This window comes from Limanda limanda, chromosome 17 (genome assembly GCF_963576545.1).
Source record: "Limanda limanda chromosome 17, fLimLim1.1, whole genome shotgun sequence".
NCBI classification, from domain to species: domain Eukaryota; kingdom Metazoa; phylum Chordata; class Actinopteri; order Pleuronectiformes; family Pleuronectidae; genus Limanda; species Limanda limanda.
Window position 1 is genome coordinate 19,454,939 of NC_083652.1, and position 17,701 is coordinate 19,472,639.

At 37.5% G+C, this 17,701-nt stretch overlaps 2 protein-coding genes across 2 annotated transcripts; one reads left to right on the top strand and one right to left on the bottom strand.

Annotated features, from left to right (window-relative positions):
- Positions 1–358: 358 nt before the first annotated feature.
- Positions 359–4,301, top strand: LOC133023708 (centriolar coiled-coil protein of 110 kDa). The gene is made up of 9 exons (XM_061090778.1): positions 359–527; positions 1,051–1,160; positions 1,710–1,826; positions 2,131–2,232; positions 2,317–2,433; positions 2,570–2,643; positions 2,765–2,830; positions 3,465–3,524; positions 3,780–4,301. Exons 1-9 carry the CDS (start codon positions 359–361, stop codon positions 3,853–3,855), a joined length of 891 nt encoding a protein of 296 aa, XP_060946761.1. The 3' UTR covers positions 3,856–4,301.
- A 609-nt stretch (positions 4,302–4,910) lies between these two features.
- Positions 4,911–14,795, bottom strand: LOC133023438 (nuclear GTPase SLIP-GC-like). Its single transcript, XM_061090466.1, has 20 exons — positions 14,710–14,795; positions 13,982–14,063; positions 13,103–13,215; positions 12,753–12,798; positions 12,474–12,557; positions 11,061–11,154; positions 9,869–10,085; positions 9,555–9,746; positions 9,149–9,346; positions 8,854–9,020; positions 8,530–8,626; positions 8,361–8,439; positions 8,127–8,248; positions 7,694–7,867; positions 7,444–7,601; positions 7,234–7,351; positions 6,957–7,065; positions 6,720–6,853; positions 6,434–6,515; positions 4,911–6,341 (listed from the first exon to the last, which is right to left on the bottom strand). Exons 2-20 carry the CDS (start codon positions 14,046–14,048, stop codon positions 6,271–6,273), a joined length of 2,322 nt encoding a protein of 773 aa, XP_060946449.1. The 5' UTR covers positions 14,049–14,063; positions 14,710–14,795; the 3' UTR covers positions 4,911–6,270.
- Between the last annotated feature and the right edge of the window lie 2,906 nt (positions 14,796–17,701).

Consider the following 17,701-nt stretch of genomic DNA (forward strand, 5'->3'; position numbering starts at 1 on the left):
ATGATGTGTTTTCTACCTGGGAATGAGTTATCATCTGTCCTGAATGACCGCTTGATTGATGCCATCAGGGTTTCCTCCAGATTTTTCAAGATTTTCTCCTAAATCAAAACCATCGGTATTACTTTTCACTCACACAGCCAAATTATGTGTTCAAGATTTGCTGAATAATACATGCATTAACTGTTTATATGTGTATTTAAATTCAGACAGTGACTGGAGCAAAAGCATATTTCAGAATGATACATATACCACTTGAATATTATTATCTCGAATTGTAGATAAAGATATGAAATCTGACATACCCTCAACTCGTAATTATGTGTGTGTGTCTGTACTGTAATGCATGTGTGTTCAGGAGATGGAGGAGACAGAGAGAAGACTGACGGAGCAGGGGTGTGTGCGCCCTCTGAGTGGGGATGGTTATGCGTTGAATCGTAGGTCTGTGAGTGACAGCTGTCCTGTTGTGAGCCCCTCTTGCCACAGCCTTGCCCACACACCATCTGAACGATCACCTGGACACAGCAGAGGTACAACTTCACAATGCTCACTTATTATCATGTTGATATGACAGTAGACAGTAGACTCAGAGTAAGGTAGTGGAGTTGTGGAGCTCATTAACTCAAGCCAGAGGTTTTTGTCTCGTAACCAGATAAAACTATCATTTTATAGGCATGTAACAACCACAGATGCCAAAAAAACTCATTAGAGCTACAGATACTAAATCGGATACTAGTATTGGATATAGATACTATATCCAATACTAACAAAACACTCTGTCCATCTCTGAGGAGCTAAGATTGGGAGAGTAACCCTGGTTAGGGATATGGCAGTTTTCGTTTTGATCGTCAGTAGTTAGTTGCCAGCGTATTGCAGGGCTGGTTCTACAGAGACAAACAATCATTCACACACAATTTCTCACTTACAGTCAATTAAGAGTCTCCCATGAACCTAACCCAAGTCTCCATGACTTGGGACTGCCTGGTCAGTGTGCATTGTACCAGTTAGAAGTGTGTGTTTAAATCTATATGATCTGTTTGTCACTCTCCACAGGTTTTCCCAGTCCTGTCAGTCCCAGTGTGTGCACTCCCTCTGTCCAGCCTCCAGTGTACCTGTGGGGGCCCACTTGGGCGGCCAGCAAACCCCGAGCAAGGCTAAGTCTGGTGGGTATATCTTGCAGACTTGAGGTCAAGTGCACTAAAACAGGACTTCTGATCTCTTTGCATGGATGTGGATCATAACTCCTGACCCAGCAACCCTTTTCATGGCGGCTTTCCGGATGATTTTTACTGTACTGACACTGGCAATTAATGCAAGATATGTTTGAGGTCGGCAGCTTCACATTGTATAACAGAAACCGTCTTTTCTCTGTGAGTGAGCTGCTAAACACTGCTAATCAGTCAGACTATGATAAAAGGCAAATATCCTCAAAAGAAGTATAGTACACTATTATAATCCCTGTTCCTTTGTTTAACATCATCGTATACATGTTACTATGAACTATGGGTAATATTCAAAGCTTGACTTGATACATTGTGAATTTAAATAGCCGCATGCACCCGTGGACTTCCCAGGGAAGAAACCTTCGTAACTCTGAAAACTCGGTGAAGTCTGCACACGTTTATTTAATATATTGACCTTTATTTTTCAAACCTTCTCAGTGGTCGTGTCTTCACATCACCATCCACCTGCGTCTTTGTTGTTATTTGCAGATTCTGACAGCAGAGCAGCAGATGGCATTCTGTAGAGTTGGTGCTATCACTCGAGGCTTCCTCACTCGCAGATTGCTCAGGACAGAGAAGGTCAAACACCTGTGCCAGACCATCGTGGTGAGGTTACACACACACACAAGGGTGGGCGGCTGTGGTCCAGGAGGTACAGCGGGTCGCACACTAACCAGAAGTTCGTTGATTGCATGTGCAGAAATGTCCTTGGCCAAGATGCTGTAAAGTGCTTTGAGTGGTCATCAAGACAAGAGAAGTGCTATATAAATGCCGACCATTCACACAAAACCAAACATGCTCAAAATGTTTACAACAAATCAAAAGCACCAATGTTAGTATAATAAAAGTTATCCAATGAATAAACGAAGTCATGTTTGTGAGTTGGTAAAAAAAACACATGTTTCCACAGGATACACAGGAGTTCATCCGTTCATTCAAAACTGAAGCCCCACAAAAGAGATGCACCTTCTCAGCTCAAGATCTCTCCCTGCAGGAGAGGGTTAGAGCCCAGGTATGAATATGTAGTTACTTTCTTTAGACAGCATAGGTCCATCTTTCTTTGTGTTTATATGCATGTGTATCTTTTGCCCCTCAGTTACGTGCAGCATTATATGACATCCATGACATCTTCTTTGAAATGCCTCTGGGAGATCGATTAGCGTTGCTGCAGCAGGACAGGGAGCTCCGTGCAGAGAGGAAACTTCGAGACTTGGTAACTAAAACAAAAAACTTAACTGGCCAATCTGTGCAATGTTTAAGTCTGAAATGTTTTTCAAACAACCTTTTGACATGCGTTTTTTTTATGTCAGTACATAAACGCTAATTCCTGATTGTTTGGGAACCTACAGGAAAAAACCAAGTGCCCCAAAGAAAGAGCGGTTCTGTCTGCTGCCACACAGAGGTCTCTGGACAGGAAGAATAGGTAATATGGAAAAGAGAAATACATCCTTCATTGTATACTGATTTTGCTTTTAGATGTTGATATTTTTAATTATTCATCGGCCGGCTGTATTTCTAGCTCTATTAATTGCTATTTCTTTCAGGGTTGGTGAATCCCCAGCACAGCCGAGGAAGATGCAGCAGAAGCCAAAGAGCCCAACTACCAACAGGTGCTTACACAGCTGTGGTATTTAGTTTCACCTTTGTGCTCAATATGTGTTAGTGGAAAATCAGTTCTCCAATTATAGCCTTGAGTTTTTATGCCTGTGCACCGACAGCAGCCAGTGGCTGGAGGAAATTTTCTGGTTGCTTTCTGTGCACAGCCTTGAAAACTCAAGGCTATATTCGAAAAATGTATTTACAATGAATACTATGAGATGATATTGAGCACAAAAGTGACACTAAATGACACCGTCCAATTCTTGTGAACACCAAATCTCAAGAACAGGTTTGACTGAAGAATGAATTTAACTTATTTTGATGGTGAAAGGTCAGTCGCTGTGACTTCACAAACCACATTTTTGCCTTGTAAACGAGATATTTCCGGAACACCTCCAGTCAAACCTTTCATATTTGGTAAAGATACAACATCAGTTTATGGTTGTGTGAATGCAACATCTTAGAAACACGTTGTTTCTTCAAATTCGGTACAAACAATCGACTCAAACATTTCCTGATTAGAATTCACGTCAAAGGTAACGGTGACCTCAAATCAGTCTGGAAAAAACTTTATGTAGTCTCAAACTGCACCAGTTGGCAGAATCAAACAAGTGCAGGTTGGTAATCATAGTTTTTCTTTCCCAGAGTCTTGAAGCCAAGCCAATGCCAAAATTCTTCTGCCCAAGGCCAGCTGAACCGACAGGGGTGAGTTTGTGCTACTACTTGTTTCACCATGCTTAACTTTTAACTGTATCTTATAATTGCAAATTGCCTTGTCTTCCTTGATATTTCACTACAGAGTAAATGTTGATTAGCTTTTTAGGGAGCTCCTGATTAACAATGCTAATGCTCATGACAGAGGCTATGCACACCAGTCACATTCTGTTGATTTAAATAATGAACTGTAGTTCAAACAATTCACTAACAATTCAAACGGACCATGGCCATGTTTCCTCACAGGAGCTGGTACAGAAAGACCCCAGAGGAGAGAGTAAAGCGCTCAGACAGCCTGAAGAAGCAGCACTCTCTCGGTTAACTGGTGACTCAACAACTCCCATGAACATGACAAATGTGTCTCTTCGAAACACTGGAACTCCTGCAAGCACTGCTCACAATATGATGGTCTTTAATCAACATTCTGAGATTCAAAGGATTGTGTACGCTATCACAACACCATTGTTCTCACTGTTGTAGCTATCGTTTTTTAGTGAACAACTTTCTAAAGAAAATGATAACTCATGTATTTGTGCTGAAATACAATCCAGAACAAGGTCGGAGCTGAAGGGAAATATATTCAAACAATGAACCTGTGCCTATAAGACCTTTGCCTTTGCTATATGTAATATTTTGGCATGCTTATATTTACCAGTTGTGTTCATAAACGTCTAGTGCTTATAGCTGTTAGTGAATTTACAAACACCAGATTCATGCTGACACTCACTAATGTGATTTCAGTGTGTATAATGTCTATACATATTTTGCTCAAGGGCTTTGAAAACCAATTTGTGCTTTGTTTTATTTATTTAATGGTGCTGAGTTTTCTGTAATTTCACCTAAATCAATTCCACAATAAAAATATGTTTAAATGTATTTGTTTACACACTGGAAAACTGTCAAACTTATGTTCCTTAACACAGCAGCAGATATTCAGTGGGTCATTTTTGTTGCTACAGACGTAGACATTTCTATATATTTTTTCACCTTTATTTCCGATCCAAGAAATTAGGGTTTGACACTTTATACAAGAACATAAATGTGAACATCAAATTAAAACGCATCTTAATAAATTGGTACACTCTCTTGTTCGCTGGGATACCACATTAACTGCGGTGTCATGCTCGCCTTTTTAAATGTTTTATTTAAATTATTCCGATTAACGAGTTTACATGTTAACAGTTGACCACATAATGTGATCAGAACAGATGTGATGCTAAACTTTACTACCCCTGCCTCCTCTCAAGACCCAAAAGCAGTGGAGGAAGCAGTGGGAGAGAGTGGTGCTTTTGTAATCTTTTGCTCCTGAATGGAAACAAAACAAGATAAGGCAACTGGGCAGAAAGAACAGAATCAGAAAATAATCAGTACAGTTCGTTTACATTGTGCAATTTTTTATTATATTTGTTCCAATTGTTTGTAGCATTTTTATTCTACTTGAGCTATGTAACTGAACAGAATCACAATATTAGGCCCCATTGACTTTAAACTTCCATCATTAGTGACATTGCTGCACTTTTTTATAAATGTATTTATTTATATGTATTCAAAATGCCAAAGTGTCCTGTTTTCATTGAGCAGAATAAATTCTTAATCATCCAAATTTGTAAAGAGCCACTTCCGTCATTTAGAAGTTTGAAAGAATGAGTGAACCTCCGTTTCTTAGTAGGGAGAATACTCGTGAAAAAAGTTCTGATTTTTGCCACTGAGCAGAGCCCTTTGATTTCCATAGTTTTTTCTCAAAACTGAATGTCGATGTTTCCGGCAGCAGAACATATCAATTGGTTATTTGCATTCACATGTACAATTAATTTCTCTTGCATGTGCTATTATTATGTTTCAAATATAATATATCTGTGCACGAGAGATCAGTGTATGTGGTATGACAGTACATGTAAGATAGTATAGTAGCATTTGTGAGAGAGTATGATGGTACATGTAAGAGAGTATAGTTTGTTTTTGCCCACATTCCACACTGGAGTTACACCAACGAAAAACCTATAGTGACATGGTTCATCAGCTATCACAGAGATACAACAGATTTTTGTTGTGCAACCGGTAACACATTAGAGCAAAGCTTGAGCTGAAATAAGTGAAGTTTCGCTCAATGCAGGTGAAGTTTTTCACACTTCCTTTTCTGCCTCCCAGAACACACCAATAATCATTTATCCGATATATTTAGTAAGAAAACAGTTAAAAAGTAGAAGAAAACAAAGTTATATGAGATCATCACTCGAAAAGCTAAGAGTTTACGTCTAATCCAGCCTATAATTAAAACTTGTATTCAAGATCTAAGATTCACATTAAACATCCTTAAAATCAGGAGCACTCTTGTGCCAATCAAGCAATACAAAAAAATCTAAATAAAATCATTGACAGAAAAACATGAAAACTTATTATCAATGAGAAGACAAAGCCATTCAGGCCCAGTGGCAAAGATCTGTAGCATTTTCACCACAATGTTCCTGGTTTGAACGAGACTGTGGACCTCTTCATGTCAGCCACCTTCCTTTGGACTATGATCAGTTCATGATGAAAACGCCCGATGCCAAAACAAACATTAAAATCGCTGCATGAAATGAACAAAAAACTAAGTCAAAGTACACTCAAAGAGAACAAGAATAATATCTTGATGAAAATGTGTATTATAGTTGTGTAATGTGTATGTTTGTTGTGTTATTCTCGTAATGTGTTGTCATTGTTTTTCATTGACAGTAAGGAACATCTGTTTGAAAGCTCAGTTTGGATTTGGGTTGGCTTCCAGTTGATTGTAGAATTTCTCCACCATGGCAAGCTCTCCTGAAACATCTAAAAAGCAAACAAACAAAGGCTTATTGTGTAAAATATGCACATTATCAATGATGCTATTATGAATAATTCTATCATGATGTGTTTTCTACCTGGGAATGAGCAGTCATCCGTCCCGAGTGACAGCTGGACTGATTCCAACAGGGTTTCCTGCAGCTTTTTTAAGATTTTCCCCTAAATCAAAACCATCGGTATTACTTTTCACTCACACAGCCAAATTATGTGTTGAAGATTTGCTGACTCATACATGCATTAACAGTTTAGATGTGTATTTAGATTCAGACAGTGACTGGAGGAAAAGCATCTTTCTGAATGATACACACACCACTTCAATATTTTTACCTTGAATTGTAGATAAAGATATGAAATCTGACATACCCTCAACTCATTTAGTTGCCCCAGCATGTTGTCTTTTGCCATCTGAAACATGGTGTCCTTTTGATCATGCACATGGTCGTTAATGGTGCTCCTCATTTTTTCCATGGAGCCGACTCCTTTAAACTCCGCTGCGTCTACAATAGAACACTGTTGTCAAACCCATGTTTCTGTACAATCTTGATGCAAATGTGCATTATTTTAACCACAGGTTGTACATGCTGTGATCTTCTTTATCACCTGTATAGCATTTCTGCATGTTGTCCTCGATTGTCGCTGTCAGACTGCTGTAGACTGTTTTCTTATCCTCCCGGATAATTTTTTTGAGTTTTGTCTTGAGTTTGTCCTCCTGAGAGAGAGAAAGAGAGAGACAGAGAGTGAGTGTTATTGTAAACCTCAAAAAAGATTTACAAATAAAAAGTAGATAGCCTTTGTAAAGGAAAACCCGACACAAGTGTCTCACACCCCCCCCCCCACACACACACACACACACACACACACACCCACACACACACACCTCTGTCTTGAGAAAACGCAGTTGCAGTCGAACATCTTTGTAGGTGTTAATCATTCTCTCTGTGTCCAGTGAAAACGAATCAATGGCGCCCTTGAATGGTCCACTTTTATCTTCATTTCTGAAGAAGTTGAAATGCTTACATTATATAATACATCCTTTATACAATTTAACTTTGAAAATAATGAATGTCATCATTAAGTAATTTCTCACGGGAAGGTCATCCTGAATTCCTTATCGATGCTGCCAGTCAGTTCTGAACTTAAAGTCGTGTTGATGTTCTTTTTCCTTCCATTCTTTGCTTTGAAGACGCCATTGTTCATAACAGCAAACTTCAATTTGTTGTGGAAGGCACTACCTTTTTCTCCTCGCTGGGAGGAGAAAAAATATTTTATCATAAATATATTATTCAAATAGATATGAAGTGTAAAATAAGTTGATAAATTAAAGTACAAATACATACAGGATGTAACATGGACTTCATCTGTCCTACGCATGAATCTTGTGATTCTTCAACCCCCTCAGTGAGGCATCGTTCAAAAGTCCTGTAGATCTCGTCGATTGCTTTTTGGAGTACTTCGAGTTCATGCTGCATCTTTTCTTTAAGGTCTCTGCAAGCCTGCATTTTACTGTCAGCCTAAAATAAAACACAAATTAATTTGAATTGATGAAATCTAGACAAGTCTTAAATTTGACCATTCTTGAAGAATACAAAAATCAGGTGGGGTAGGAAGGACATGTAGACCTTTTCAATATTGATTTGCCATTAAACAAAGTTACTTCACATTTCCATGTTTAAACTGCATTTGAGCATATACCTATTTGAAGTTAATGTTATTTTCTGGGAATATAAATGTCAATGAGGAGGATTTAACACAACAAGATCTCGATCTTACCACGCCCCTGCATCTTGTCCCTTGAATCAGAGAGAGAATCCCACGAGCTCCAGACACATAGTTTAATGCCTCTGAGTGATTGTTATTCAGACTTCGCAGGACATTCCGAAGTTTGGGAATTTCTACGAAAAAAAACCACACACCGTTTTCCTTTTAAACTTTTATATTTCAAACTTAGGGTCATACTTTAAACTTAACTACACTTCTCATGACTTGAAGAAACACTTTACCCACCGGTGTCATCTGGCTGTAGATGTACGCTATTAGCAAACTCCTGGCCACTCACAGTGAAGACTTCAAATGAGAATTGTTCCTGAAAAGAATAAGGGCTTGATGATGAGGCAGGCTTGAATTCAGGACAATTTTTGTTGATCAGATTTTCTGTTGATCTGCAGAAACTCACGCTGGATTGTGGGTATTCTTTTTGGAATTCTTTGTTGACTTGGCGCTTGGCTACTTGGTTTCTTTTGAGCACAAGATCACGGACATCAGCTCCTGACCTACAAGAAAAGTTTCAGTAAATTAAACAGTCTTTGGAATTAGGGAACTTCTGTTAAGAGCTTTGTGACCATCTGGATGTAAACTCTGGATTTTATCTGCAAGGTAGATTCTGAACTACTCTGTTGCTTTATCGTTTACAGTTATTCTCAATGCTGACACCAGGGTCTGCTCAACAGCAGCACAAGGTCAACAGAAACTCATACTTTTGAAATCTTAAATGACTTACTGCACACCAACATCATCAGACTTGGTGCAGATGAAGTGAATGCGCTGACACTCGCCACCATTTCCCATCAGGCTATTGGCATTTTGCAGGATCTCCCAAGCTTCTTTCTCTGATGCTGCTCGAGTAATCTCAGCCACAATCCACACAGTAGAACATTTTCCAACCATCTGACAAGGCATAATATCAAGTTAATTATGAACAATTATCAATGCTTTGTAATAAATTTCACAGTTTTCAGATAATACATACATACAATATTTAATACAATAAACAGTAGTAAATGTGAATAAGTGACCTTTTTCCACATGTTGTCTCTGCTCTTGTTACGGTCTCCATTTCCTGCAAGGTCCACAAGTGTGACATGCTGGAGAAGTTCCTTGTTAGGCAACCTGACAGTCACGCATTCCACTAAGGGCCAGTACTGTCTCACTCCATCGTCTTCCTCGTTTGAGGCACTTACATATTTGACAATTTTGTCATGCAGCTCTTTAGCCTGAAAAGGTAAAAATATGCAAATAATTATATTTATACACACATTCAAAGTATGAAGAACAGTGAAACACTATCCTTGAAAAAATTAAAGACAAAGGGTTCAAACTTGATAATAAAACTTGAAGACGAGACAAAAGTATAATTTTAAGTGATTATGAACACACCTGTAAATCAATATAAAATATAAATACTTTTTTCATGTTACTTACAGATTCACATTTCAATGTTTTCTTGTTCCGAGTGAGGAATTCAGGAATTCCTCTGAAATATTTCTTGTCCATGAGTTCTTCAACAGATTTTGATTCCCAATCTTTTCTGTACAGTGCTGTCAGCTTTTCACGAGCATCATTATCATCATCATCCAGGAGATTCTTGTAAAACCACAACTCCTCTTTCCATTCCTAATAAAGAAATGAATCATCAGGTTAGTTGAATTAATTGGCATATAATATCTAGCAACTGGATATTTGCAGCTACACAGTAATTTTTCAATTTGTAAATGAGTAAAGAACAACATGCTCACCTCTTTTTTAATGAACTCAATTTCTGCCTCATACTTTTTGTTGTCGTTGTTTGCCTCCACTTTGAACATGACTGAGGTGCATGCACAGACGCTTCCAGAGGGCAGAAGATTCTTCTCTCCAACGATGGCATTTATCAAAGAGCTCTTTCCAGCCCCGGTTTTTCCAAAGACACCGACCAGCATCCTTTTTCTTGTCTCCAAATCAGAGATTTTATTCCTGTTGTACATAAGTTTAATTTAGGGGATCATTGGCTTTATTAGAAATGACTTTGACCTTATTCAAATGGCACTTGAAACACGACATTATTGATCCAAAGTGCTTTACAACACAAAAACAACAGTGAAATTAAAAACAAGAACAAAAATATTGTTATTATGATAATCACTACCTACACCAGTAACAATAATAATACAGAACCATTTGGGCACATTGAAAGGCTAGTGTTTTTAGATTACTATTACAAGTTTCAGGGGAAGATAATTGCAGCACCAAGCATATAATTAAAAATTCATGCATTAATCATGGAAGTGTTTTGGGTGGAACATCAACCGGTCACACTACCATCTCACATTCCCTTAAAAGGCCTCATGCACTTGTACCTTGGTGGATTGCCATCATGTATTTGTCATAACAAACACGACTCAGTACGTGCTCATTAGTTTTACTGAGGTCCAAATAAAAATGACATAATATTCTTACTGCTTTAAATATAATGGGTTACTGTACTGGACTATAGTTTTAGAACATTCGACAGGATGTGAATATCCCTTGTATGTTTGAAGCTCTTCTGCACAAGTTAAGATACTAACTATGTGGATGGTGTTGGACCAGACTAACAGGTCTGGTCTTTGGGTGGTGGTGATAATGTGTGATGGGACTTTTAGCTGCTGGTCTAAATCCACCAGCATTTCCCAGTCTCGGGCATGCTCCAACTGCCCACTCCTGGTGAGTGGAGGAGGCCCTCGCTGTCCCTGTTCGCCTCCTCCTGCCGGACCTCCAGGCCTACCAACGTTCGGCATTCTGATGGTGGTACCTTGTTCCAAAAAGCCCTACTCTGGCCTAAGCCTAAACCGCCCCTTCCTGGTTGAACATGGCCCACGACATCAGCATGCTGGAGTGCTGCCTTCACCTGTTGAGTTGCTACTTTTGGTGTCAATTTCATTCCTGTTGTCAGAGATAGAAATTACTTACTTCAGGAAACCATTGAGCTCTGTCTTCTTTTCATTTTGAAGTTTCATCTTGACGACTTTCATTATGTCGTTCACCTCACACATTATGGATTCCTCTGCCAAATACAAAGTAAAAAAAACTATTAAGCAGGACCCATGACCTACAGTTTCCAAAATTTGCACAATGAGAAAACAAAGTGCCTCATCAGACTTTGACACCGGCCACACTGAAAAAAATAAATTTCAAGAAAATAAAAAGATCTTGTTTCTGAGGAAAAAAAGTCTTATTATCTATCCAAAAAAGAACAGTAATCTTGTTTAGAATGTTATGCTTTAGAAAAGTAATTTTATTTTAAGAATGATAACTTTGAGTTAAAAAGATTTCCAGCGAATATTGAGCAAATTTAACCACAACCTCCTTCATTTATTTTAGGGGTAAGGCCATTTGAACAAGTTCATCATTTTAAAATTACATCAAATAATTGCAACTATCTCTATTCATTGAAAATGAGTGCTGCCAGACTACCACATTTCAAACAGTAGGGTGAGGTCAGGTCAACATAATACATGCAGAGCAAAATAGAAATAATTATTGTTATGTAATACTTTTAGAATAACTGGAGTATGTGCCTTTTGACTGTTTTTGAAAAAGCCCTTACTCTGTCAAAAATTGATTCTTAGTCTGTCAATGATTGACAATGTAGAAAGTGGTCTCGTCCTGAATGAGAGACAATAGATGGTTCTGACTTTTCAAAGAAGCTGAATTTTTTTCTCGGGTCTTAATTTAAGACAAAGTTGTTGTTTTTGAAGAAATGTTGTCTTATTTAAGACTTATTAGGCTGATTCTCAATCTTATATCAATTATTTTTTTTATTTCTGCTCCTTCAGCAAAAATAAATCTTATTAAAGCCTTAAAATAAATTTAAAAATGTGTTATATTGTTTCTTGGGGTCCCACTACATAATTTGGTCTTGACTTAAATTGAATAGATTTCATGAATAATTTCATAATATTACAATAATACAGTTTTTATTCAATGAGAAAAAAATCATAATATTTGAGAATTTTATGAAAAAAAGCAATAACATTTTAACAGTATAAGAAAAAAACGCATTTAGGTATTAAGCAGTGTGAAGTTTGCTGGAAATCAACTCATTTAGGATCTAAAATATTGAACCCATATAATTGTTTCTTTAGAAACTCCGAAACGCCTTTTATTAAACAATAGATGTAAGGGATGATACCTTACAGTCAACAACCATCAAACATTTCCTCCTCTACTCAAGAGGCAACTTCCTTCAAGTCTGAGTGGATCTTTCCTCTTTTATTTGTTGGCTTGATACAGGATAATTTGATTAAATGTAACTGTAAAAGCCGTTCTTGTGGCAAAGTTGCATATTGAAGGTTGCTATTATTGAGGATCTAACATAAATACCTGCTGCAGAGTTGGGCCGTTTACGTTTAACACTTGGTGACTGGCATTGGCTCGACTCCTCTCTAGGATCCATATCCATGTTTCCTTGTTTTTTATATACATATATATAAATGGAAGCAAGAAAAAGGTTGTCACAAGTTCTTCTCAAAATATTTAAATGTGGTCTACGTGTATATAGTAATACGATAAGATTTAAGACATTTTCATATCAAAAATATTTTTTCATATTTTTATTTTGGATATTGAAGGTTGCTGTTGTTGAGGATCTTACATAAATACCTGCTGCAAAGTTGGGCCGTATACGTTCTGGACTGGATGGCAAAACCTGAGAATGAACACATATATTTGACTATTATAAAATTGAATCAAGAAACATCCAACAGAAAGAAGAAATTTGCTATTTCTGCTTGAAATTGAGTGAGGCAATTTATTTGTCAAAAAATTATTCAGCAAACACGAAAAATATAATCTGTATGACTGCAATGAAAGGTTCAGATTACGGTTAGATTCCATTTTGGAATAAAGCTGTAACATAAGAAAATGTGGAAAAAGTGAAGCACTGTGATTACTTTCCGGATGCACTGTATCCACTAGTGTTTGTTTAAATCGTCTTTACAGTGGAATATTACCTTTAACAACTTGAAATGTCGCTTGAATGTTTTCCTTGGTCCAACTTTTGGGATCAATTCCTTGATCTCTTCATCCTCAAGATCGTAAAAGTGGTCCTTATTGATTCCTTGATCTGTACAAATATTTAGGTGAATCAAAAAGTTAATGTTTCATTTGGAGCGAAACGGGGGTTGGCACATTTGTTGGTTTAATCCAGTGGTTCTCAAACTTTTTTTCTCATGCCCCACTTTGGAGCTTGAATATTTTTGATGCCCCACCCGTTCCCCTGCCCCAACAAAATGATGACAAAATGGGCCAAGTTTAATCAGAATCAGAATCAGAAGGATTTTATTGCCAAGTACGTTCACACATACAAGGAATTTGCTATGGTTATTGGTGCAAACAATGAACATAGAAACATAAAAACGCAATAAATACAACATGCATAGGAGAGCAATAAAAAATGGGAAACCAGTATATATTTACTCACTGATTACTTCTTATTTACTCACTTTTTACCAATATTTATACAAAGTAACATGTGTATTAACATAACATACACATGAACATTAAATCCACATTACTTTCAGGAACCTTTTTCAAACCACTTTTTGTAACATTTGTCACTTTTTCAAAAAATAGTGCCATCTTTCAATTACTTATGCAACTACAGACCAATCATTCCTATCAAGTGGATGAACGTGTCCTTAAGGGTGTGAAAATTAAAAGGGTTTTTACTGCTGGAACTTCTCATACGTTGTGAACACAGACTATGTGTGCACTGAGATTAATATGTCAGTTTTAAACTCCTCAACAAAGGTGCAGCATTTTTATGTCTGTGTTAGTCGGTGATTCATTAATATATCTGTGCCCCCCAAAGATACATGGTTATACTTTACCTTTAAAAGTCTCTATCAATGTGCTGAGACCCCACTCACTTAATTTGTTACGAACAAAATCATCCATGTCCAAGAAAAGATACTGAAAGGAAAACAAATAGTGAATCGGTCATTGTTGCTTTGACATTACTGAAACGTATCCAATTAAATATTGATGAGTGAAAACAAAATCCATTGGAAAGTACATTAACCCAAATAACCAACTGTTTAAACTGCACCTGTGTGTGATATTGTCTGTGAGGTTTCAACATATTTTAAATCATACTCACAACTAGACCATCGCCAGAAAGGTTGGACATAACTTAGAGGATTTAGCATGCAAACAAGACAGAACCTAAACACCTTGAAAACATCTACACTCAGTTCATTTGAGTAGCCCCTGCTGGTCATCCATCAACATCGCATGATACTTAACTTTCGTTTCCAGTCAAGAGCTGCATCACGGTGATCAGTTAAATAAGTTACCATATACGTGTGTGTAAGAGGGGAAATATTTATATTAATTAATAATGTTAAACTATACAGGTTATACAGGAGGAGACAGGCTGGTCTTCTGTTACTCACCTTCTAAAACAGAACTAGGTTTTATGTTTCATTAGTTATTGATTCGTTTGTCAAAGCAAAGCAGAAACAAAATAGTGCAGTCCGTTTCTACACACACTGTTTCATGTAGTATCTTCATAACACATTGACTGGTGAATATAATGTAATCAAGTTGTCGTACTTACATGTTCCCAGATCCTCTATAATGCACAGATATGACTCCAGTTGAACAACTCTTCAAGCTCAGTCTCCGCCCCTCCGCCCACAGAGCAGATTCAGCAAGTTTAAAGGAAGAGGTCACTAAAAAATGAAAATTCACTCATTAACTATCTATTTTTCAGGATGTTTAAATGCAGCCTCATAAACTCTGGAGCGAATCAAACACTAACTAAACTTAATTTACTGATCAGGTCCTGATAACTAGTGAAGAGTGTTCATTAGTTAACGTGAGAGCAGGTCAGCAGGAGAGAGGAGGAGGACACAGGAAGAGAGATGGTTATTGAGTCGAGCATCACAATCGTTTACTCTCAGTCACACCTCAAAACATTATTGTCAGAACCCTCTTCCGTTAGAACCCCTTTCAAAACAAGAGTCCCAACCAACACCCTGCTTATAACAGGAACTACACATCAATCTTCCATAATAAAGCCACTTAATACAATAGTTTACACTAACAACCGAAATATTTAAATTATAAACAAAAATGCAAACTATCCTTTATCTATCTGTAGCATACCCCGAAAGATGCTTGAGACTTTCAACTGATCGGGTTTATTTGAAACTGTCCTAAACAAAACCGTAAGAGCTTGTGCCTCGTCATAGGGCGCTAAAACATAGAACTTTTCCTTGGTGAAGTTACATATTCTTAACAGTAAGTCCGCGTCTATACAGGAACTTCCCTTTAAAAATAGAAGCATGCAAAAAAAATGTTTTTCTCATATTTTAATTTTTGATACAGTAAAGGCTAAATCACAGTTTTTCCTTTTAGGCTTTAGGTGCAGCACACAAGCCTAAACTATATAAATGTCAAAACAGTGGGAAAAGCACTGACAAAGTCATAGACTTTCTGTTATTCAGAACCTTATTTTATATTTTGATATTATTAACTGATGAAAAAGCAACCAATAATCTAGGAAATTGTGGATGTGATACATCGAGATGCATCGTTGTACATTTGAATCATTGACTGCTGAATCGTAATGGAATTGTGAGGCCAGTGAAGGTGCACTAGTGAGCAGCCAGTCATCACAGTCACGTCAGACAGGATGGCAGCATCTCCCACACCTGTATCAGTTATGCTGGTCTGGAGGTGGTAGGTAAAGATCAATCCTGAGTGAAGTAAGAAGAGTAACTGGTTGACCTGCGGAGTAATGCGCCAAAGTGCAGTGGCGTTGCTAAGGGGGGGGCCGGGTGGGCTCACCTTGATACAGTAAATTCTATAATCAAAGTTTGTCCTTTTAAGCTTAAGGTGCAGCACACAGGTCTAAACTATATGAATGTCAAATCAGTGTGAAGAGCACTGACCAATGTCATAGACTTAGTGTTAGTCACTGCCGTCATTTAAAAGTTTGAAAGAACTAGAGAACCTCAGTGTCTAAGTATGGAGAATACTCAAAGAATTATCCACAGGAAAAATGTTCTGATGTTGATCATTTTTCCATTCCATTTCTCCACTAAGCAGAGCCCTTTGATTTCTATTGTTTTTTCTTAGAACTGAATGTTGATGTTTTCCCTAAGCTTGTCGAGAAAAATAGTTTCCGGCAACAATAAAGCAACCACCACCCACCATCATACTCTCTCACACATTATATATATTAATACTATATTATAATAAATATAATATTATGATAATGTAAATATACAGATACACACATTACAATGTAGCAGGGTTATACCTGGGGACACACTGGTTGTCCCGAGGCAGACAACACTAGTAGTGTGTGTGTGTGAGTGAGTATGATGGTACGTGTAAGAGAGTGTGTGTGAGAGAGTATGATGGTACGTGTAAGAGAGTAAAGTTGTGTGTGTGAGAGAGTATGATGGTACATGTAAGAGAGTAAAGTTGTGTGTGTGAGAGAGTATGATGGTACATGTAAGAGAGTGTGTGTGAGAGAGTATGATGGTCTGTGTGAGCCTAAGTATTAATTATCTCTCAAAGGGCCTCTCATAGTTTGCTTGCACAATTGACTCATTAGATGCCACTTATGTTGTTGTGCTTTCTGCATGAATCAAAATGTTCTCATTTGTTTTTAACCCATATTCCACACTGGAGCAACACCAACGCAAAAACCTTTAGTGACATGCTTCATGAATCACAGAGAAATTTTGATCATTTATTTATTTTAAGTAATAAAAACATTTTTATCCCCATTTATAGACCATCCATGTGTCTGCATGTTCAGTTTTCTTGCATGAAGCATTCTTGCGTTTGATAACCTGCACAGCCTCTATACCTCCAACTTTCCTGTACTGAGATGGTTTGGCCTGCAAACAGAAAACATTTGAATTCAATAACGTTTTAATTGATTTATAATGACAATGTTAATAACAGATTTTTGATGTCCAACCAGTAACACAAGAACAAAGCTAGAGCTGACATAAGTGCAGGTGACATTTTTAACACATCCTTTTCTGCCTCCCAGAACAAACCAACAATCATTTATCCAATATATTTAGTAAGATCAAAAAAGTTAAATAAAACAAAGTCATCTGAGATCATTACTCGAAAAGCTAAGAGTTTAAGTCTAATCCAGCCTATAATTAAAACTGGTATTCAAGATCAAAGATTCACGTTAAACATCCTTAAAATGTCCTTAAAACGGCGGCTGTGGCTGAGGGGTAGAGTGGTCGTCCTCCAACCTGAAGGTCGGCGGTTCGATCCCCAGTCTGAACCATCTGCATGCCGAAGTGTCCTTGGGCAAGATGCTGAACCCTCAAAAAGCCCCCCATAGAATAACAAAGTGCTGCAAGTAGATGCTCTGTATGAATGTGTGTGTGAATGGGTGAATGTGAAACTGTACTGTAAAGCGCTTTGAGTGGTCTTCATCAGACTAGAAAAGCGCTATATAAATACAAATCCATTTACCATTTACCATTTAAAATCAGGAGCACTCATGTGCCAATCAAGCAATACAAAAGAAACTATATAAAATCATAATAATCATAAACATAAAAACG